This window comes from Lygodium microphyllum, chromosome 2, assembly GCF_053477565.2.
Source record: "Lygodium microphyllum isolate KBCC chromosome 2, Lygodium_microphyllum_v1.1.10, whole genome shotgun sequence".
Classification (NCBI taxonomy): domain Eukaryota; kingdom Viridiplantae; phylum Streptophyta; class Polypodiopsida; order Schizaeales; family Lygodiaceae; genus Lygodium; species Lygodium microphyllum.
In genome coordinates this window covers 68,880,158-68,902,751 of record NC_141136.1, presented here as the reverse complement: position 1 = coordinate 68,902,751, position 22,594 = coordinate 68,880,158, and the positions used below count along the sequence as shown (strand labels likewise).

Sequence of the window (22,594 nt, the reverse complement as noted above, 5' to 3'; positions counted from 1 at the left end):
ATCGTGTGCTAAAGGCCCTTCATCCTCTAACCATTTCATCCTAGGAAGGATTCTCTTCATTGCGAAGGGAGAAGGGGTAAGCTGAATCAAACCAAACAGGGGTAAGGTGAATCAAACCAAACACATAGAGAAAACAATGTAAGAAAAGCACACATTGTAAGGGTAAAATGCAACAACTTGTGATTAAGGAAAATGTCAATAAAAGTTAAAATAAATAGACTATTGGAAGGAAAAGTCTACTTCTACATGCAATCATTTCAGTTCAACAAGCATGTAGTCGTTTCCTGTTGCTTATTCTGAAAACCACTGATGGTGAATATGGCTTCGTGACATGCACCCATCATGGTAGCCAATAAAAGGCTAGAAATTTGCCTTTTTCAGAGGAAGAACAAGCAAAGTATGGACTTTTGGTGGAAATGTGAGCCTTCAACCAGTTCAAATTCTGGCATATCTTCAACCTAGATGACGTGGCCGAGCGGTAAGGCAGATCGTCAAGCAATGCAATCTGCAAAAATACATGGAAGTAGTGAGCCGAGGGGTGGACTACTTCCACTGTGCAAAGTTCCGGAGGACTTTCCACATAAACAACGACATCATAATCGTGCATGAGGGGGAGGGAACTTGCCAAGTGCAGATTGAATTGACCCCAGAGCTAGTGGAAAAGGCATTGGGCTTGGCAAACAAAGTAGAAAGGAAGCAAAAAAGAGATGTATATGCCTTATTAGGGATGGACAAGGTGAAAGTCCACACCAATGATGGCATTATCTTGGTGGACATTCCTAATCCCAAAATCCCCAAGATGGTGCACATGTTATTTTCTAGCCAAAGATACAACTCCATCATGAGCCACATCAATGTCCCCTTGCTAGAGAGTGTCGTAGCAAAGTTGCTGGATGAGGTTAACCTCAATGGGTTTGTGAGAAAGACCATTGAGACCTCAGCAAAAGCCTTGGCAACAAGAGGGCAACCCGCTAAAGGAGAATCTCTTGCCACCAAAGCTAAAAGGAAAGCTTCATCTTCAAAGGCTGCAACCATTGGATTCCGTGGGGTCCTCACCGCAATCATCAGGGAAGCCTTGGGATAGGGGTAGGAAGAAGGAGGAGCGGGGGTGGATGAGACACCAAACAGGTCACCGCCTCACCAGGAACACGAGGCACAGTCTAGCAAGAGGACACTTAGCGAAGAAGAGGAAAGCAAAGAACAAGAAGAGCAAACTAGCTGGGGAAAGGCTAGGAAAAAGAAAAAGAAAACTGCACGAGACCAGCAATAAGAGGAGACAAGAAAAGACAGACTTGCAAAAGTCCCGCAGGGAGTCCAGAAAGGCCAAGGAGGAAAGGAAGAGAAAGCAAGAATAGGAGGAGGAGGAGGTGAGAAAAAAAGAGGAGGAAGACATGGCCCTCGCCATGCGCAGGTCCATTGAGCAGCAGTCCATGCACGATGATCCGAAATTGGCGAGCCCCATCAAAGACGAGGGGCCTTGCTCAAGTGCCTGCATGCCTGAGATCGTGCCACCTATAGTGCAAGAAGGCAAGGGCAAGGCCTCGATCACCCCCATACCCACCCTTGTGAGACACCCGCCATCACCACCGCCATCTCTACTCCCAGTTCTACAACCCAGGTGGATGCCAGCAACCTAATGGCTTGGGTCCAAATAAGGAAATGGGCCAAGGAGCAGGAAAAGGAACCCCCCCTGGTAGGGACAAAAAGACCACCTACGGCAGACTCTAAGTCGAGGCAAGACCCTAAGAAGAAAAAGGTGGCAGGCTCTATAACCTCCGTCCCCGCAACAGAGAGGCTGCCCGAAGAGTACGATAAGTATGTCAAAAATCCTAGAGAGAGCCAAGGAGGAGAAGAGAACCATGATAGGAGAGTTTGAAGCTGAAAAGGAGGCCATGGTGGCATTCCAGCTGGAGAGAACACGCCAAATGGCCATGGCCCAAAGGGAAGTCAATGAGCTGAAAGAGCGGCTACAACCTAAGGAAGAGAAAGAAGTTGAATGGAAAGTGTGCTTGAATGGAGAAACCAAGGCCACACAATGCCTATGGAAGCACAATGAAGATATTGTGGCACTCTACAAAGGTCTGCAAGCTCAAATGTATAAACTCACTAAAGCCACAAAAGAGCAAGAGGAGCTGAGGGGGAAGGAAAGAGCTCGCATGTGTGAAACAGAGATGGAGAGACTAACCCAAGAGGCTACTACGACACAGGAAGAGCAGCAACAGGTAAGGGTAGAAATGGAAGACCAAGAACAAAGGTTGACTATGATGGCCCAAAGGTAGGGGAAAAGCCTCGAAGACATGAACAACAGGCCAGAGAAATGGGCCAATTAGAACGAAAAAAGGGTCAAAGCTTTGGCGCATCGCCTCACTCAAGTCAAAAAAGAAAAGCTACTTGTCAAAAGCAGAGTGGATGCCGCCCAAGTGAGATTCCACACCCAACAATGTGCCTTCCTAGAAACCCTATTGGACGTCACCCAGGAAAAGGAGGGAGAGTCCATGGAGGCAATGAAAAAGAACCTGGGAATGGCTCATAGGGCGCTAAAGGCTGGACTGCAGATGCCGCCACAACTTTGTGGAGTTGGCCCAAGCCTGGAAGAACAAGGCCATTATCTCCTATTAGTAGGACTAACCTCACATGAAGTGGACGCACTCGGGTTCCTCGAAGAAGAGCAGTAAGAGCCAAGCCGAGAAAGGGAGGTGGACGTGAACTTTGATATGGGACCACATGAATACGAGCTTGTCCCATCGCCTCCTTCCCCCGGGGGCCTGAAGAGCAACAACACACAGACACCTACGCAAAAAGGAAGGCAGCACTAAGAAAGAAGAAAGCAAATGGTGGAGGAGACAAGGAGAAAATGGAATGCCAGGGAAGTGAGGGCACCCCACGCACCTATCCCACCATGTGTGGATGACACCCTAGCAAGGTTTCACGCTAACCTCATAATCTGGGAGAGACAAGAAATGGCTAGGACCCCCTTTGACCTCAACTTCCAATTCCCCACCACCCTGTGATTAACATCGAAAGCAGGCTCGAACAAAGATGGTTGGAGGAGAGAGAGAAAACCCCCACATTATGGGCCACAGAAGATGCCAAATTTTGGCAAAATAAAGTTTTTGAAGTAGCACATTCTGTGCCCGCCAACCTACATGGAGAAGAAGGGTCTGTGACACCAACTTGGACACTTGGATGGCCTTTTGCAACACTCAACCCTTCGAGCGAAAGGACCCAACATTTATGCCTTACCCTCGAAGGTGGGAGTGGATTTTGACTTCAGTGTGTCCACAGTTGTTATGACTTCCCTATAATCTAGAATCCTCATTGTACTACATATGAAGATGCCATTGTCTTCACGTTAAAAAACTTATATGATACTCTAATCCAATTCACTAACAAATTCTCTTCATGCCCTGACCCCGCCTTTATTACCACTTGTAATTACCTTAGATTGCTTAGGATACTCCTTAGGCAAGACCTTACCCCGCAGGAGTGCGGCCTTGCAGTACTCCATTTTGATCCTAATGCTATAGATAGCTACGTGATGGCTTTGCTAATGATGCAAGCCACTCTATTGACTTCATTTTTCTTAACTCTACTAGAGGACATGAATGATAGTTTCTTCACCCGCTACAATCGTCCATTCCTCTCCACCACCACCCTTCAAGCCTACCTAAACCTCTAGGGGTATCTCCAAAGCCCTCAATAAATCTATTAAGTTCCCCTTCTCCACCTCACTCCGATGGAGAAGACTAAAATTCCCTCATGTAATTGTATTATTATTATTATTATTATTATTAGTTTAAAAATGGAAAAAATATCATGCGTCTTCATTGCACATTGCACATCCACCACAACCACTACACCTAGGGAACCTCAAGTTAGGTGCATCCGGTGGCTTTGATCGGCCAGCTCTGTCCCTAACACCCTAGCCTCATTTTCACCCCCCACTTCACACTTAGGGCACATCAAGGGTAGGACACACCTAGGACGGTAACACTCGCATGTGGTTAGACATGTCACCCTAAGCTCCATCCCATTAGCATGCGCACAATGCACCACACGACAATGGCACACACCCACATGTAATGCACAATTAAAGGCCCCCCCACCAGCTTCAACGACCCCATCATCCATGCAATGTGCTCCCCAGCGTATGAAAAAACCTACCATGCCGACCCAACAAACCAAGGGGCGGACGCCACAATCCCCATCAAAAAGTGAATGAAGAAGCTCATTTTGAATAGTGCATAAGAAGGTCACCATAGAGGGCTCGATGATGGATCCATCCAACACAATATTCAATTTCAATGCCAGATCCACCCACCAACCTCTCTCCATGACCAGGGCTCAATCCAAACTCAAGCGCTTCATAGTTCCATAAATCCCTCCAACACAAGGGATCATCTCCAACTCAAGGGCCTCACAGTTCCATAAATGCCTCCAGCACACCTTCCAACTTGAGTGGTACACAAACTCAAAGAGCTACTTGGCTACTCCGGCAACAGAGTCCGACTCATCCCCCAACAGGTGCCATGGGACTGGTACTCAACTAGGAGGGGGATAATGTTAACCCTAGAAAAAACTAGGTGGAAAATCCATAAAATCTAAAGCAAAAGACAAAGCCAAGGCAAAAATGGAATGGAGAACAAAGGTACGCCAAGAATTATCGAGAATCACAAGAAGTGTGAAAAGTCCTAAATCGAGGAGAGGCGCTCAAGAAAAAGTGCAAGTCAATACTTTTGTAAAAGAGTGCAAAGCACATCATGATTTATTTTAAGAGTGCTGTGCAAATTGTAAATGTATATGGGTGGTAAGAAGGAAGCTAGATAGATAGGAGGACAATGGGAAAAAGGACCTAGGCTATGACCGGCCTTGTAAAAAGGGGTTGATCATTCAAATGGGATTTAGGGCTTTGTATATAAAGTTCAAAAAGTGAATGAGAGCTCATTCTTTGGTGTGTGGCAAAGTGGACTCTTCTTCTTCTCTCCTTCTCTCCTCTTTGCTTGTTTGTGTGTGCTTGAGGGAGGGAGTGTGAGAGTGTGAGGGAGTGAGTGTGTGAGGCTGAGGGATCAAGGACGTGAAGCTCTCCACCATCCTCTTCTCTTCTCTTCTCTTCTCTTCTCTTCTCTTCTCTTCTCTTCTCTTCTCTTCTCTTCTCTTCTCTTCTCTTCTTTCGCACGTGGCTATGGAGGATGGAGCTTGGAGGTGGAGGCTTGAGGATGCTTGAGCTTGAATCAAGAATCGTGGAGCTATCGGAGTACTTAAGAGAGGAAGCAACTCAATCGGGCATCAAGGTAAGCTCACTACACTCATAGAGAGGGATAGCGTGTTGGCTATGTGAGAGGTAGGGATTAGTGCTCGCTTGAAACGCTTGAACAATAAGCGGTCCATGGGTCTTGGCGATAGAGCTTGCACTCGCCTCTACATGTATTGTCTATTTTTGAAGAGAAGCAGTAGTGAGTCAAATCTACCAAATGTTCATGCTTTATCCATATGGTCTTAGAGATAATTTTCTAACTTTGAGTTTACCCATCCAAAATTAGTGTACTGTAAAAAGTTAATAAAGAAGTATGCCATTACTTGTTTACTCACTTTCTTATTTTTGTGAAAGTAAGGATAAATATTTAGCATTTCATCTATTTAGTCAACATTAATAATGGTACCCATTGATGATATGGCACAACATTAATGCAATATGCCATGTGTAAGGTAGTGGACTTAGTTTATGAAAGAAAATGTTGCATATAGATGTTAAATTTCAATGCCATGAGATTACAAATGTTATGAGCTAATAAATACTTTTAGTCTATTCTATCTATAAAGAATAGCTCTCTCAATATTGCTTGATGATAAGCATGCTTTTACATCAAAACATACATCATAAACATGATAACTTAGGCTCTTGGTACATGTGTTGCACTACATTGTGATAATGCATTTGTAGGTGTTATGAATCTACCATCTATAAACATATTGGTTATTTGACGATATGTATTATCTGTAAAGTGGATGCCATCCCATTGTAGGTAGGTATTTGGATCGTCACACAATATTGAGCTTGGATTGCACAATGTCAAGGGATTGTATCCACCTATTGCCACTCTTCCAAGATTTGGTGATCCACAACAAACATTGACAATATTGGTAATACCTGCATACATGTGAAATTTGTGAAAAAAATCAGCAATTAATGTATTTCAAACCTTATCAATAAATGTGATATGAATCTCACTATCCAAACTAATCTAGAGTGCATCTCATAACTTTTGTACCTATATGAATATTTGAACTTCTTGATTTATTCATTATCAAATCCGTGATCTATGTAAATGACTCTTTGCTAGAGAAAACTTGATACTTATAGATCTTTCCAATGTCAACATTTACAAGTTGTACTAAATCCGTGATCTATGTAAATGACTCTTTGCTAGAGAAAACTTGATACTTATAGATCTTTCCAATGTCAACATTTACAAGTTGTACTAAATCCTAGTAATAAGCTATATGTTTTAATCAAAACTAAAATCATGTAGCAATTTCAAAATGCATGTTGATATTAGAATGTTTACACAGTTGCCAACTTTAAAATATACTTAAAAATGTGACAAACACCTTCACGTTGTTGTCCTCTAAAGATGCCTAATATAAATACTAAAATCCCCACCCATAGCATATAAAAAGGTCATAAAATAAAGTTTCCTAATGTGTTTCTTGTGAGTTCTAGTTAAATAATGTAAGACTTATATATGATGTATGTAACAATATTTAGCACACTTTAATTAGCAAATATTTGTATCGTCTCCATAAGATTGACCATGAATGGATAACTTTATGGAGAGTCTCAATACAAAATTCCCATGTATTCAAAATCAATTGACCTTGTGTATATGAAGAAGTTATGATTCATGTTTTTCATAACCAAAATCTCAAAATTTTGAATATGTCAATGTCTACAATGCAAGATAGTAGCTTTTGAATGAATAAAGAAGTGGTGAAAAAAAAACATTATCATGGAATTTTTATGGTGCTAAATGTAGTGCTATACATTTCAAATATAAGTTTCAAAACAATTGAGGTAATTAGAATTTCCATATTTAACAATGCTAGTAAAAGTGCACCTTACCATAACTCTCTGGAAATGTCATGATCTCATCAAAAGCCGAGTACAAGTCCAAGAAGACAAATGTGGTGTCTGGTAATAATTGGTCCAATGTGCTAGCAAGGTTACCCAATGATTTTGTATAATTGTGTGATATACCATTGATCCAACTTATGCATCCTCGATCATCTAAAGTCTGGCCATTACCAGTAAAGAACTTGACCATGGGACTACATCCCAAGAGACCAATGCCACTTATAATAAAATGTCGTGCCCCAAGTTCATATAAAACCTGCCAACAAGATAACACACTAGTTGTGACTTATATTCAACTCAAGAATATCTATCAAGAATCATTCTTTTATTTAGCAATAGAACAATTTATGAACAAACGGATGTGCACTAACAATGCTACTTCCATTTATTTAGCATATGACTCACATAACAAGAGAAATGAAATATGCTAGATTTAGAAATATTTGACTTGAGACACTTATATGCAACACCAATATTGTTTTATTATGGATCCTTCAATTTAACTAGTCATTAGAACAAATGTATGGCATTTTCTAACTTAGATTACAATGAATGCTTTTGCTTAATCAAAAGTATCTCATAAGGGTGATCTCAAAACATTTTTGCCAAGATCCTAATCCCTTAAATTATATCTATACCATGTCAAGATGATGGCTCCATTCTTGGGAGAGGTCTCCTTGCTTCAAAAAGGGGTCACGCCCCCAAATAGTTACTATTTCTAGATGCCTTGATCACATGCATAGAGAAAAACATATTTAAGGTAAGGGTTTGTAAATTTAGGGAGTGCTTTTTCCACTCTCCACCACAAGACAATTCAACCATACTGAGTTTGACTTTCCAAGAAGCTATTGGGGTCCCTTAATCTACTCATCATTACATTTACAGAGAGGTTTTTCCACTCTCCACCATAAGACAATTCAACCATACTAGGTTTGACTTTCCAAGAAGCTATTACTTTGTGGCTTACTATACACGTTGTTATACAAGATCCATGTTGAGGTGTGGTGGGGTGTTTTGGCATTGTATGAGAGTTACTCGATAGGTTAAGGTTCCATGATGGGCTCGAAGGATATCATTGGCACTATGGGAGTGTTGTAGGACTACCAACTCTCACCTACTATCTTCAAATTATACATTAATGAGATGTTGGATTACATTGATATATTGGGAGGAGATGGACCCTTGGGGGGTTTACTATATGTAAACCCTCTATATCACACGCATTCAAGGCCTATTTAAAAATACCCCTATCTATGAATTTCTCCAACGAAACATGTCTCTTTTCTATTCAAAATAAATGACCCCTTTATATGGAATCCTTTTATATGTAAAATCATTGTAAAATGGGTAAAAATCCCTTCTTTTGAATCCATGTGATATACTTACATATTCATGAGTGACCACCCCACAAATGGACCTAGTCTTGGGGGAGTATTCATACCTCTACTATTGTACACAAAGGATATTATATAACCTTGCGATTGCATCACCTTATTAAGGAAGATGCTACACATGCACTAATGTACCCCACATAGCTAGCATTGGGAACTAGATTGAGTCATTCTCACTATTTAAGAGTACCATTTGGCAACTCTCCTTCTTGATTTTTTCTTTGATATTTTTTCCCTATTGAACCATGCATAAATTTAGAGTCCTAGGAGGATTACACCTCTTTTCATAATTTGGGCTCTAATAATAACATTGAGAAGTTTGGACTAAAGTATCATTGATCATATCAACTCTAATTAACTCAAGGATACTAAGGATATGGTTTTCTTGCTAGTTGAATATTTATGCCTAAAATAATCCATGTACATATGTGTGAATCCACAATTATTTTACTCTTTATTTCTAATTATCCCTTAATAAGATGGCATTAGGAGGTTAAGTGACATGGTTGGCCACAATCTCTTCCTCACTTGGTTTCTCCACATAATGGGTTACAATCTCAGTAGAGGATCAAAGAGTTTTAGTGGTATTTGGTATATCAAATGGATTTATCTCAATCCTTGGAGTAGTAGCTATGGGCTTTGGAGGTGCAATGAGCACCAAATGAGCTCCTCTTTTGTAAAGGGTTCCTCTATTAACAAGGTTAGTATTATTGGTATAGGGTACTCCTCTAGGAGCTCTACAAATTTTAGCATCTTGTTATGGGAATGACTTCAAATCATCTTGACATCATATGTCCATGGCTCATGTTATGCAACCTTTAGGTAGCCATGATATTTTAAATGAACTTTTTGCATTAATGATGTATTCGATTGTCATGCCACCTTGTTTCTATTATTTCATCATATGTTAAATCAATTATCTTCTCTTGGGATGAGACCTATTTGGCTATGGAAGGGGAGTGGGGAAGAGTTTGTTACAAAATTTTAGTGTATTGGTGTGATTATCTTATTTCATGATGTATATGAAAGGAGATCCAGAATGCATTGTGTCCCATATGCAAGACAAAATTTTAATGTACTCATTTATATATTTAAAGGGTACAAAACAAATAAAGGAAGTGTGGCTTGCAATTCTTTTTTCTTTTGACACACCCTCTAGTCATGTTCCAAATTTCCCCCCTCTTTAAGCTCTATTCCTCATCATTATGATCCCTTATTACTTTCATTCTCCATAGATTTTGCTTCACTCCCTCTTGCTCATGTTTTTAAAGAAAACCATCGACATTGTTGAGTGAAGTTAACCTATTGGAATAAGGAAACCAAGTAGAACTTGGCAACAATAGAGTAAAGGGTCAAACACATGTTCTAGATTATACAAATCAGCAAGCTTATATCAACATATGGAGGAGTTGATCAAGATGAATTTCAATAGTTTGAAGACTTCTTAATGTATCTCCAAGTTAACCTTGGGGTGCTCAAACACTACCCATTATAGTTTAGGAACCTTCAATATATTTCATTACACATTAATGAAATGGATGGTGATGTAAAGAACAACATTTAGATCAATTTATTATGATAACCTACAAGGTTTATGATATCCCCAAGTTTTCATTATCGCATTTGTTTTTTAATAGACTTGCTCTAAAAAAATGAATTCACATACCTGAACACTATTAGATACTTTGTCAAGGATGAGAGGTATTAAACTTGTGACTTGTTCTTGACTTTTTCCTGTTAATAAAAAGTTTGCAATATCATTTCCCCCGATTTCAATGAAATAAGTGGCTTCTGTGATGGCAGTAGCACTGGGGAATGTAGTCACACCTTGCACACCTACAAGTAACAATTGTTTAAAAAAAAGCTTGGGAGCATGAAAATCATCTTGTTCATAAACTAGTTAAATTATGTATATTTTTTGTACACATGACGAAATTCATTATTTATTCCTGAAGCTAATTGAGTGAGAGCAATGTATTCGTAGGTTAATCAAAAAACCATTATTCAAGAAGAATAATCTAAGTCACATCTAGGGTCATGGAAAATACGAATATAACAAAATGCCAATTGATATAGGTTAGGCAATTAGCATGCATATGTTGTGAAGGATTGAAAGTTTACTATGTAAGTTGGAAAAATGTATTAGACTACACATAACATCACCACATGTATTTCTCATATAAATATAAGGTCAAACTTTAGTTGACATTGTGAATTCTCCTAGAATGTCCTGGATATCACCATGGCAACAACTAAACGATTAAATGATGTCATTAGGACTATCAATAGCTTACCAATGAATAAAAGCAACTTCATAATAAAATAGCAATGAGCATGAATGAATGTAAATTTTAAGTTTAGAATCACCATGGCTAGATATTGGTTACAAAGAAATATTGTGCTCTCTATGTAGATCATCGGGCTTGTGAAAAAGCTCACCCCTTCTGTATACAAAAAATAGTAAGTTCACTAAAGTATGCATCAACTATGTAGATCTCCAATACAAAGGCGAGTTTTTTTTGTAAGGGACTATTAATAATACCTCATGTATAATCATGCAAGGAATTTATTAAAAGGGACTTGAATGCACATTATAGAAAAAATTCCTAAATAATAACGACCATTAGTCTACCTAAGTTGGGTCTAAAATGACATAAGGACAAGACTAGAAAACACACAAGTACTAAGTTTTTTATCCACATGAGTTGATTGCCATGTTTATCGGGTGACTATATGGCCCCACCCATCTAACAAATTTAATAAGATTCAATTATGAAAAGATTATTTTCTTCTTAGATGGTCTTAAAAAACTTCAAATCTTACAAAAGTGGGCTAAATTTTTACCTGCTAGAACATATTGTAGAAAGGTTTTATGCCATTGGAGTTGGACATCCAAGCTAAGACGTGTATAAGGGGGTGCTTCAAGAGCAATATCAATGTCGTAATCCAAGGCTGTAGAACTCCCTACAGCATAGTTTGTCCCCAAGGAGAAGTTGGTGCCCACAAAGGTCAAGAAGGGGTTCAAAAATGGAAGGCCTAGTGATTGCACTGTAAAGTAAAACCAAAAAAAAAAAAGAATCACACCTATGAAAATATATGAAATATGATTAATCAAACCTAAAGGTTTAGAAGAATTCTTTAGAATAAAGACCCTATAAAGCTAAGCTAAAGCAATCAAGAAAGTCATATGAGTAGAATTGACATATAAATAAACATGTCTAGTCAAAGAAAACAACATGGTTTCTTACTTCTTCATGTGAAACGTAGCTTAATATTGCATACGTGGTGTATAGTAACAACACTTCTAAATTTTAGAAAGCAAAATGTTCAATAACTTGTGAAATGGTTTATGATTTAACATGAATGGATTACGTTTATGCAATATAGCTAAGCAAAAGTGTGGTGAATAGATTAGATCTTTTATTTTTAAAATTCCAAGAAGGTTACTTCTAAGGTATGACAAAAGGAGATCAATACAAGATACTTGTTGAATGAGTACCTACCCTTTTGGCAAATTTAAAAGATGAGCTATTTCTCAAGTAAAAGGAATGTGCTTAAGCAAAAAACCAAGAGAAGTGAGATAAAGCAATTGCACCATGCCACAGTACCCGAAAGCTATTACAATATTATTCATTACAAGATCACCCAAATTTGTTAACTAATCATTCTAAAAGGTGAACACACTTGTATATGTATGTATGCATGCATGATATGCATACATATGTGTATATCTATGTATGGTTGTGTGTTGTGTATGTTTATCATTTGACCAATCATTGTGAATTGTATTTGGTCAAAAAGGGGATTAGATTGAAGGAGTTTTCAATATGCTAAAAGAAGTAGTGCTCACACATCCTAGTTTGTAGTGTAAATTTACTGATTGAAAGTAAAGGGCCATTATAAAATTCAGACCAAGTCTTAGTTTTCATGGATGCTAGAGGTAGAAAACTCGACAAGTAGTATTGATATGTAAACAAGTCCCAACAATTGTAGTTAGCTCGCTCAGAAAGTGAAAGGGGCAAGAAAAAAAGCCTTTTATAGGCAATTAGGCTAACAGGCAATGAAAACTACATATGCATGTTTTAGAAGGAGGGCTTATTATAGATCTCAAAGCTACATGTGCATGTTCTCTAAGGAGGGGATATATAGATTTCAAGCACACACGAGAGTTGTCTCTTGATGATTATGTGAAGTTATGCAAGTTAAATTGACTTGGGCGTGGCTAAGGGGAGAGGGATGTAAGGACAAGATATTGAAGAGGATACTGTAGGATTCAGGAGGAGCGACACGTAATCATTGACGTTAATGTATGTATTGTAATGTAATGTAATTGCTTTACATTTGGGGCCCACCCAGTCTGTGGGACAACTTACAAGCGTTTAAAGGTTCGTCGCTTGCGGCGTCACTGTAGGCTATATTGTGGCCCGCAATAATTTGACGGCTGGTGGGCGCTGGGCTAGTGGGGAAAGACAGAGAGAGAGAGAGGGGGAGGCTATGATCTTACCGATGCAGTCGATGATCAGGCGGCCGTCCGAGAAGCGGTAGGAGGCGCGGCGGAAGTAGGTGGAGCCGTACGGGAGGCGGGAGGGCTCGGGCAGGGCCGGGTTGCGGGCGGCCTGCAGGTTCCCCGTGTCGCTCAGCGAGTCCCCGAACACAAACACCACCCCCGGGCAATGCCCCCCCTCTCCTCCTCCTGCAGGCGCCGCTCGACCCGCCCACACCGCCACGTGCCAAGTCGCCAGCAGCGCCACGTACACCCGTGCAACCACGCCACCCCGCCCAGCTGCCGCAGCCGCCATTATCCTCTCTCTCTCTCTGTCTCTCTCTGTCTCTCTCTCTCTCTCTCTCTCTCTCAAGTGGAGAAAGAGACACACACTCACACACACACACACACACACACTCTCCGGAGTCCTATCATCGCCCTCTCTCCCACCCTATTTTAGCCCTCTCTCCCCAGCATTAATTAACCTCCCCTATCATTGCCCCCAGGGTCTTTCCTTGCCCAATGCCTCTCCCACCCCCTTTCCTCTCACGCCGCACTCGGCCTTATAATATAGTTAAGGTGTAAATGTTGCTATTGATATTAGTTGTATTTCCTTTTCGCACTGAAAGAACTTTACACATGTTATCTCACATCTTTTAAAACTCGGGTTCAAAATATAGTTCTAGCTAGTTCAACACAAAACAAGAACCCTTATTATTTTGTATCTTCAAAATTTGATCACAATCTCCTTGTCATTCACTTCAAAATTTCTGCATGTCTTAGACATAATAAGTTTAAACTTAGGCATGAGAAATCCTTAGCTAGATGAAAACTTTGAAATTTAGATGAGCTTTATAACACTATCTAATGTAGAGAGAGAGAGAGAGAACTCGTACCAACAACGACTCTTAAAGACATGATGCCAACATCGCCTTGAAAGATATAACAATAGAACGTACCATTCTCATGTCATCAGCCTGTCTTATGAGACCATCACCATGGTTGTCCACATTCACCCAGCATCTACGTTGATAGCCACACAACACATTCAAGAGGTCCATCTTATCCATCCTCCCATGGAGGAGAAAGAACAACACAAAACAGAGTCCAGACACCTTACACTTATGGCTCACACTTAGAACTATAGCCAACCAACATGGACGATATATTGATTCGTTGCAAGCATGCCGCTGAATGCTTTTGATGCAATGCATCAAGATTCCCATAATAGATGGAAATATATTGCTAATTTTTCTCACCTTGTTGATGCATTGCATCAATATCAGAATCTCCCCATCTCTCTTGATGCATTGCATGAAGTTTCACTACTTCATTCATTTTTTCCAATACTTTAAAGCAATGTAGCTACTCCGAGTGTCATAGCAAATTGTTGTCCTTCATTAGAAATGAGATCCACCTATATTTATCCAACCAATCAACACCTTCATAAATATCGAAAACATTCCATGACATCCTGCTTTGGTGTTTATTAACTTGAGTTGAAATAACCATGTAATTATTTGTTAATTGCATTTGAAAAAGCTAGTGTTCCATTGGAGACTAGCAGTATGGGTATTCTTCTTCAACTCTTTAACTCTAGAACAGTAAAAAATTATCTTCCATAAGACAATTGTAGGCAAACTCTCTGTAATGATCACTAACTTCACATTGTAAAGCAAGAAAATCGCATACTGCTATCACCTTAAATACAATATGCTTATGTTATTGAATAACAAGGCCTCGAATTTAACACAACTTTGTTACTATACACAATGATATTACTTGTGCCAAATTTAAAGTCCATGTGTCTCAAATGGAGCCTTTGAAGTGTAAGAGTGGTGATTGAATAACATGACCTAGAGTTTTACAAAACTTGATTATTGTATATGATGATATTCCTTGACATGCACAAAGGTAAAGTGCATGGCTACTATGGAGCATTTTGAAGTTTATTGTGATTTACAAGGACCTATATCAAGTGACACATTGGAGAGTTTCTTATAATAGTCAATTTTTTAATTTTACATCTGGGGATGCCTTCTAGCTCATAAATTACCATGGATAAGAACTTCCATTAGGTGACGCGTTGGAGATTCATTAATGTACAATTACCTTCACCATTGGGATGCCTTCTAGTTCATAAATTGCCATGTATAAGAATTGGTAACACATGGGAGATTTGTTAAGGCACTCAACATTAATCTAATCATTTTCAAATTAAGCTACTAGAGTTGTAAGCATAAGTTTGTAATGACGGTATTTTAAATAACTATGATTATTTAGCTTTTCATCTACATATCTTCTACATTGTTTCTCTAAGACAAGGTCATCAAGGGGCCACATTGAAACATCCAATATAGTTTTTAATGCAAAATTACATAGTCAACCAACTTGATGCACTGCAACAAGCTACATAGAATATTGTATGTTTTTATAATAACTTAACGTATTGAGTCAATTTTCATTGTAAATAATATGGACTTTAATACCAACTTGGTGGGCCAAATCAAAAGACATAGAATATTGTATGTCTTTGTGCTAGCTTGATGTAGTGCATCAAGTTGCTCTCTAAACTGTACAGATTTTACACCAACTCAATGCATTACATCAAACTACATAAAATATTGTATGTTTTTCATCTTAACTTGATGTAATGCATCAAGTTGCCTTGTACATGATAAACATTTTGGCAATAACTTGATCCATATTATTAAGTTGCATGCAAAGCAATATGTTTTCATAGTAGTTTGATGTAGTACATCAAGTTGCCATGTATTTGTGCATAGGCACAATGTTATAGACAAATGTGATTTTTGACATCAAGTAGTTGTGTAACTTATGCAATACATGTTAGTACTAATTGGAGGTAGTTCATTAAGTTACAAAACAAGTTGGTGAATCTTGTAAAGAAAGTTGGTATGGTGTATCAATTGACAATGGAATAAGTCAAGCTTTCACATTAGATGATGTATGGGACATGCAATCATTGAGGATCTTCAGTTAGTATTTTAGAGAGAGAGAAAACCTAGGCCCTAGACATGAGAGAGAGAGGGGGGAGGGGGTTTTAATTTAAAAAATGGGGGGGGGGGGGGGGGGGGAGGAGGCTTTAATGAAAAAAGGGAGGGGTAAGAGAAAATGAGAGACTGCATGTGAAAAAGAGGGGAGGGGAGGGGGTTTTGATTGAAAAAGGGAGGTTTGGGAAAGGGGGTAGGTTCCAGAAGCCCTCTAGAGGTTCAGGGCTTTCTGAACCTATAGCGAAAATAATATAGTAGTAAGAACCTTTTTTCTTTTCTCTCTCTCTCTCCTCTCTTTTCCTTCTCTCTTTCTCCTCTATTTTTCATTCTTTCTCTCTTTTTAAATTTTATCTTTCCTATCTCTATAACTCTCTCTCTCTCTCTCTCTCTCTCTCTCTCTCTCTCTCTCTCTCTCTCTCTCTCTCTCTCTCTCTCTCTTCTTCTTCTTCTTCTTCTTTCACTTTCTCTCCCCCTCCCAAAGTCTCTCTTAAAGTATATAAATTTCATATTTTCCCTATATATAATTCTCTCTTTATATTTATATTCTCTCTCTCTTCTTCTTCTCCTCTCTCTCTCTCTCTCTCTCTCTCTCCGTCCCTTTTTCTTCTCCCATTTCTCCTAATTTTCCATTTTTTCTTCTCTCCCTCTCTCTCTCTCTCAAAAAATATTTTTCTATTTTCTCTTTTCCCCCCATCTCTCTTCCTCTTTTCCTGTTTCTTTTTTTTATTCTTCTCTCTCTCTCTCTCTCTCTCTTCTTTTCTTTTATATATATATATATATATATATATATATATATATATATATATATATAAAGAAAGTTTAAATTAAAATTTTTAATCTAACTATGAGAGATAGAGAGAGAACCTATGCCCTACACATGAGAGAGAGGGGAGAGGGGGAGAAGAGAAATGTTTAATTTAAAAAAGACTATTCTCTTTCCTCTATCCCCCTCTGTCCCCCCTCCCTTCTTCTTCTTCTTCTTCTTCTTCTTCTTCTTCTTTCTCTCTCTCTCTCTCTCTCTCTCTCTCTCAAAGTGTGTGAAAAATTGTGTTTTTAACTTTTAAAAATGCTTAATTAAAAAATTAAATTAAAATGTTTAATCTAAGAGAGAGAGAGAGAGGGAACCTAGGTCCTACACATGAGGGGAGAGAGAGAGGGGGGAGGCGGAAGAGAAAATGAGAGATTACACGTGAGAAAGAGAGGAAGGGAGGGGGTTTTGATTGAAAAAGGGAGGTTTGGAAAAGGGGGTAGGTTCGGGAAGCCCTCTGGAGGTTTGGGGGAACCTATAGCAAAAATCATATAGTAGTAAGATACTAGTTGATCAATAAATAAATTGGCTTGTTCTCAAGGCAAGATGATTGTAGCCTAGACTATTTTAGGCATATATAATTATATATTAGCAACACACACATTGTATAGCATAGTAGTATATATTTTCGTTTGTATGCTATAATGCTTCATATATACTATAATGTTTGATGGGGTACACAATCACTTTTGTAAATAAGTAAGAAATTGCCATGAATCATGGGGAAAAAAACAATCTCCAATTATTGTCAATAAGATGCACCTCAATGGTGTTTTGGAAGCATTGAACAAAGAGGAGGTTGGTGCTAAGATTACAGAAGGCAAGAGAAAAGACTACGACATTATTCAAAGAGCTTATGCCCATTATTTAATGAGCCAATGTATATATGCCACCTAACACACAAAGATGTATGTATCCACTTGGGAACTTGTGGAGACGTTGGAGCAAACTAAGTGTAGGGGAAACATAAAAGAGAAAATAGATGCTTGACCAAATAATTTGTATGTGAGCTTTGTATATATTGTAATTTACTTGGATTATCTATGCAAATTGGTTTACTCTTATATTGATGATTGTAGCACATTTGTACTTGCATTTCCTTATGAAGTTGATCACACTTTATGTCATTAGGATGCCTGTTCTCTTAAATCATTTGTTAATTGTTACAAGACTAATGCGCATCCAGTGTTGGATTTTCTAAAGTAAAGATGTATGATACTATATGAGTTTATGTGTTCCACAAATGTTTTTGTGAGTTAATAAAGTGTAAATAGTTTGTAAATTATGCATGATCTTATTTGACTGATCTATGAAATGCTGTAAACTTCACATCGTGTCTTGAAGTGATTGTATCATGTTGAACATCATGATGTATTACAATGAACACTCTAGGAGTGTTTATGTTGGCCTATTAGTTTATTTTGTTTATAGAGGACTCCTAAATGAGAAAAAAGCTAGAATGATAAAAAAGATAGGATTAGGGAAATGTCTAATCATCAAGCAAAAGGTAAATTTTAGTGTGCAAGTGTATCATTACTTGCCTCATCAACATAGTAAAAATAATAATTATCAAACCATTTGAGCTCTTTAAGTATCACAATATCCATGATGTTTCTTTTTCTCCTATGTGAAAATGTCTAGATATTTGACTACATGAAATGTTTGATATTAAGGCATATTCATGTGTAGAGGAAAAAATGTCAGAAAGGCAAGTTATTTTATAACACATTTGTTATATTAGAAGTAATATTTTGTAAATTTTAAAAAGATATAATTTATGAAAATGAGAATGTTGATTTTTGGCTAGTTTTTACAACCGTACTATTGCTATGACTTTTTTGAGGAATGTAAAGGAATCTTCTTAGGATAAACATGCAAGTTACCCAAAAGGTTTGCAATTATATTAGTTGACTAGTTAGTTAGATAGTTAGTTAGCTAGTTGACCAATTAGATAGCTAGTTAGTTAGTTGAATAGTTAGTTATCGTGTCAGCTAATTGAAAAAATAGATAGCTAGGTACTTAGTTGACTAGATTCTTAGCTAGTTGACAACTTAATTAGACAATTAGCTAGTTGACTAGTTAGCTAGCTAATTAGCTGGTTGACTAGTTAGCTAGCTAATTTGCTAGTTGACTAGTTAGTTAGATAGTTAGCTAATTGACCAATTAGACATCTAGCTAGATAGTTGACTAGACAATTAGCTAGTTAGCTAGTAGGCTAGCTGCTTAGCTAGTTAGCTAGGTAAACAGAGGACTAAGTATACTCTTAGTTCACTAGTCAATGAAGCAATAGACTAGCTAGCTCATTATGTCCTTCCCAGTCCTACCTTCATAGTTATGCTAATTAACTAGTAGGATGAGTATTTGGATGGTGTTGTTCCTCGTTGGTTGAACTTGAGTACCTAGATAATTATGCTATACTACCTAGACAGTTAAGTAGCCTTCTCACTAGGTAGTCACTTAAGTAACATTATCAATTAATCACTCTCCAATTTAAACTAGATAAGTAATCAAGTCATTGTTCTACCAACCAATTCAAATAGTGGGTTAGTAGTGTAAGAACATGGGTGGCTAGGTTATAGGATATGAGTTTTAGGCATATGTCAAAATAACTATTTAATTAGGCCATTACTACACTAGTCGCATCTCCTTTTCATTATTGAGTTATGTGGCTTCCTTTATAGGTGAAATCATGGAGTATATATCAAAGCATGGGGAGTCTACAAGTGAAGAGCCAATTCATAGGGAAAAATATTATCTTCTGAAAGGCAATCTAATAAAAACAATCACATTGAAGTGTGTACATGATCTTATAACTGTAGGGGTGGCTCAATGGCCAAGACCCACGGACCGCTTATTGTTCAAGCATTCCAAGCCGAGACTAATGGCTACCTCTCACATAGCTGACGGACTACCCATCACTACAAATGAGTGAGCTTATCTCCATGCTTGATCGAGTTGCCTCCTCTCTTGAGCACTCTAGTAGCTCCACGATCCAAGTGCAAGCTTCAAGCGAGCTCCATCCTCAAGCTCCATTTCCACGAGAAATACAAGAGAAGAGAAGAGAAGAGAAGAGAAGAGAAGAAGAGAGGAGAAGATGGAGAGCTTCCCCACCACAGTCCCTCACCCTCACACACTCACTCCCTCACACTCTCACACTCCCTCTCTCAAGCACAAGCTCAAGCAAGTAAGAAGAAGAAGAAGAAGTGGAGAGCTACTTTTGGCCATACACAAGAATGAGCTTCTCATTCACTTTTCAACTTTATATACAAAACCCTAAATCCCTTTTGGGTAGTCATCCCCTTATCCCCTTTTTTACATGGCCGGCCGTGGCCTAGGCCCTTTTTCCCATTGTCCTCCTATCTTCCTAGCTTCCTTTCCATTGCCCATCTACCTTTATAATTTTCACGGGTGAGAGCTCACCACTCTTAAAATAAATCCTAGTGCGCATTGCACTCTTTTACAAAAGTATTGACTTGTGCTTTTTCTTGTGTGTCTTTCTCCTTGATTTGGGACTATTTTGCACTTCTTATGTTTCCAGATTCTTCTTTGGCATGCCTTCATCTTCCATTTCACTTTTGCCTTAGCCTTGTCTTTTGCTTTAGATTTTTTAAAATTTCCACCTTGTTCATTTGAGGGTTAACATTACCCCCCTCTTAGACGAGTGCCAGTCCCATGGCACTCACCGTCGTAGGTAGTAGGCTTTGGCATGCACGAAAGATGTGGGTGGAAGGGACATCTGTGGTTTGCCTTGGAGGAGTTTTGGTGGTGGTGCGTGAAGGTCGTTGGGGGCATGTTGTTGGCATGGGTAGTTGGTGGTCAGGTTGTTGGAGTTGGGGATAGGGCCATTCATTGTTGGGCATTGCACTGAGGGTTGGCACAGGTGTTGGTTTGTGGGGATTCTACACATGACGATTCTTTGGTGGGCTTGCATGATGAGAAAGGACAAGAGTTCACAGTTGAGTGGCGATGAAGAGCTGTCTCAGCACTTTCATTGGAGTCGTCAATTCCTGCCATTGAAAACCTCTCATATGGTCTCTCCCTAGGGGTTGGTGCTAGTCTTCTTATTATGTACAAAAGATGTATTTTGATTAGTTTGGGAGACAGGTCGAACTCTAAGCAAGCTGAGAGTAATATCTTGCACTTGAGGATCCAAACTGTGTATAGATTGTGGTTCAAATAGTATGTGAGTGCCCGTGAATACTTAGATATTACGTAGTTAGAAGATTACTGGTCTGGTTCCTCGTAGCAATGTGTGGATGAAGCAAGGGTTCAATATGGTGGAAAAAGATGTCAATGTTGAGGAGTACATAGAAGTTTTGCTGAGACATCATTTGTGATTTTGACAACAGGATTAGCATAATTGAGCTCATTGACACTTTAACTTTTGGTAGCTAGTGGCTAGTTGTGTTGTTCGAAGAGTACGGTGTACTTTCCATGGTCTCTCGTGCCTTACTTACCACTACTGATTGCAATGGTAGTGAGATGGAGTGCGAAAAAAGAATCGTGCAAATGGGTAAGGGTGACAGGTCTCAAGACAAGCTCCCTAGGTATGGCCTACCCTTGATGTGCCCTGAACAATTATGGGGGATGTGTAAGGGGCTAGGGGGCTAGGAACGGAGCCAGCACCAAGGTCACTGGATGTACCTAATTTGAGGACCCCTAGGTGCGATGATGTGATTGCGAGTGCTTTTTCTTTTCTTTTCTTCTCATTTTTTTTAAAAAATAACATGAATACATCATTGCAATACATTGAGGCTACTAGCCTTTCATTTGGGTTGAAAAACGTCAAGATCCAAAGGCTATGAAAATGGATTTTACAACAATGATTGTGTTACTAGCCTCCATGCTAAAGGAACAGTTGTTTAGATGGAGAGATACACTTGAGATTTTGCAAACCTCTTTGTAACATGTGAGATATCGATACTATTGAGGTAGCAATTGCAGTGAGCCAAATGTAGAGTTTGGCCAAGAAAGAGAGAGTAGCCAATGACTATGCTTTGGGCCATGCTCAAATGAAATGTGGGTGTTCTGCAAAGGTGATTTTCTCTTCTAGTATTGAGGCTTCTGTCATGGCTCTTTGTGGGGTTGGTGGTCTTTGGTAACTTGAACATTTAAATGCTTTTGTACTGAGACCTGTGTCATCCTGTATCCACTTGACAACTCGTGAGAGTACATGCAAGTCACATGCTTCAAGTATAATGAACAGGTGCAACGTAAAAGACATCACCTATCTAAATCCTATGGTGTTGACTTCGATGCATATCACTGGCACTTGATTATTATTTTTTCTTGTTAAAGACATGAAATGTATTAGAAATAGGTAAGGAAAGTTTGTACAGTTGGGGGGACCTGCCCCTTTTAACCACTTAAAGACCAAAAGTCATGTCAAGATAGCACTTGGTAAGCATCTTATACAAAATAGAGGCTATTCTATTTGTATGATGCAGGGTGAGTTCAAGTGACTAGTCGACCGAGGTATTGCATGTGAACCCTCGTCCTAATCCATCATGTGAGGGAGCAGTGAGGGAGAGTTTCACATCTTGATTTGGCTAAGGGCAGTGGAGGCGTCAGCTGGGATCCAAATGGTGTAGTCCTTGGCCGTTGCCGTATCAAGAATGCTCTAGAAGAGTTCAACAATTTCATTCTTGATTTTTGCTTGTTTTTTCTCTTTCGAGCATCTGGTGCCCGAGTGTCTAGGGGAGGTCTGCACGTCAGGAGTTGCTACCTTCCGGGCATTCCTTTGAGCCTTCCTCGTCTTGGTTTGTG

At 39.0% G+C, this 22,594-nt stretch overlaps 1 protein-coding gene across 1 annotated transcript; it reads right to left on the bottom strand.

Moving 5' to 3' along the window:
- Positions 1-5,719: 5,719 nt before the first annotated feature.
- On the bottom strand, positions 5,720-13,426 carry LOC148039857 (GDSL esterase/lipase At5g45910-like). Its single transcript, XM_087694712.1, has 5 exons — positions 13,028-13,426; positions 11,368-11,571; positions 10,190-10,359; positions 7,121-7,388; positions 5,720-6,148 (listed from the first exon to the last, which is right to left on the bottom strand). Exons 1-5 carry the CDS (start codon positions 13,320-13,322, stop codon positions 5,892-5,894), a joined length of 1,194 nt encoding a protein of 397 aa, XP_087550838.1. The 5' UTR covers positions 13,323-13,426; the 3' UTR covers positions 5,720-5,891.
- Positions 13,427-22,594: the final 9,168 nt, after the last annotated feature.

Excerpts from the sequence above, each read along its gene's own strand:
- LOC148039857 (XM_087694712.1), bottom strand. The coding sequence starts at position 13,322 with ATGGCGGCTGCGGCAGCTGGGCGGGGTGGCGTGGTTGCACGGGTGTAC. Across the intron at positions 10,360-11,367 it reads TCTACAATATGTTCTAGCAG|GTGTGCAAGGTGTGACTACA; the intron begins GTAAAAATTTAG and ends TGTTACTTGTAG. Across the intron at positions 7,389-10,189 it reads AAGTATCTAATAGTGTTCAG|GTTTTATATGAACTTGGGGC; the intron begins GTATGTGAATTC and ends TCTTGTTGGCAG.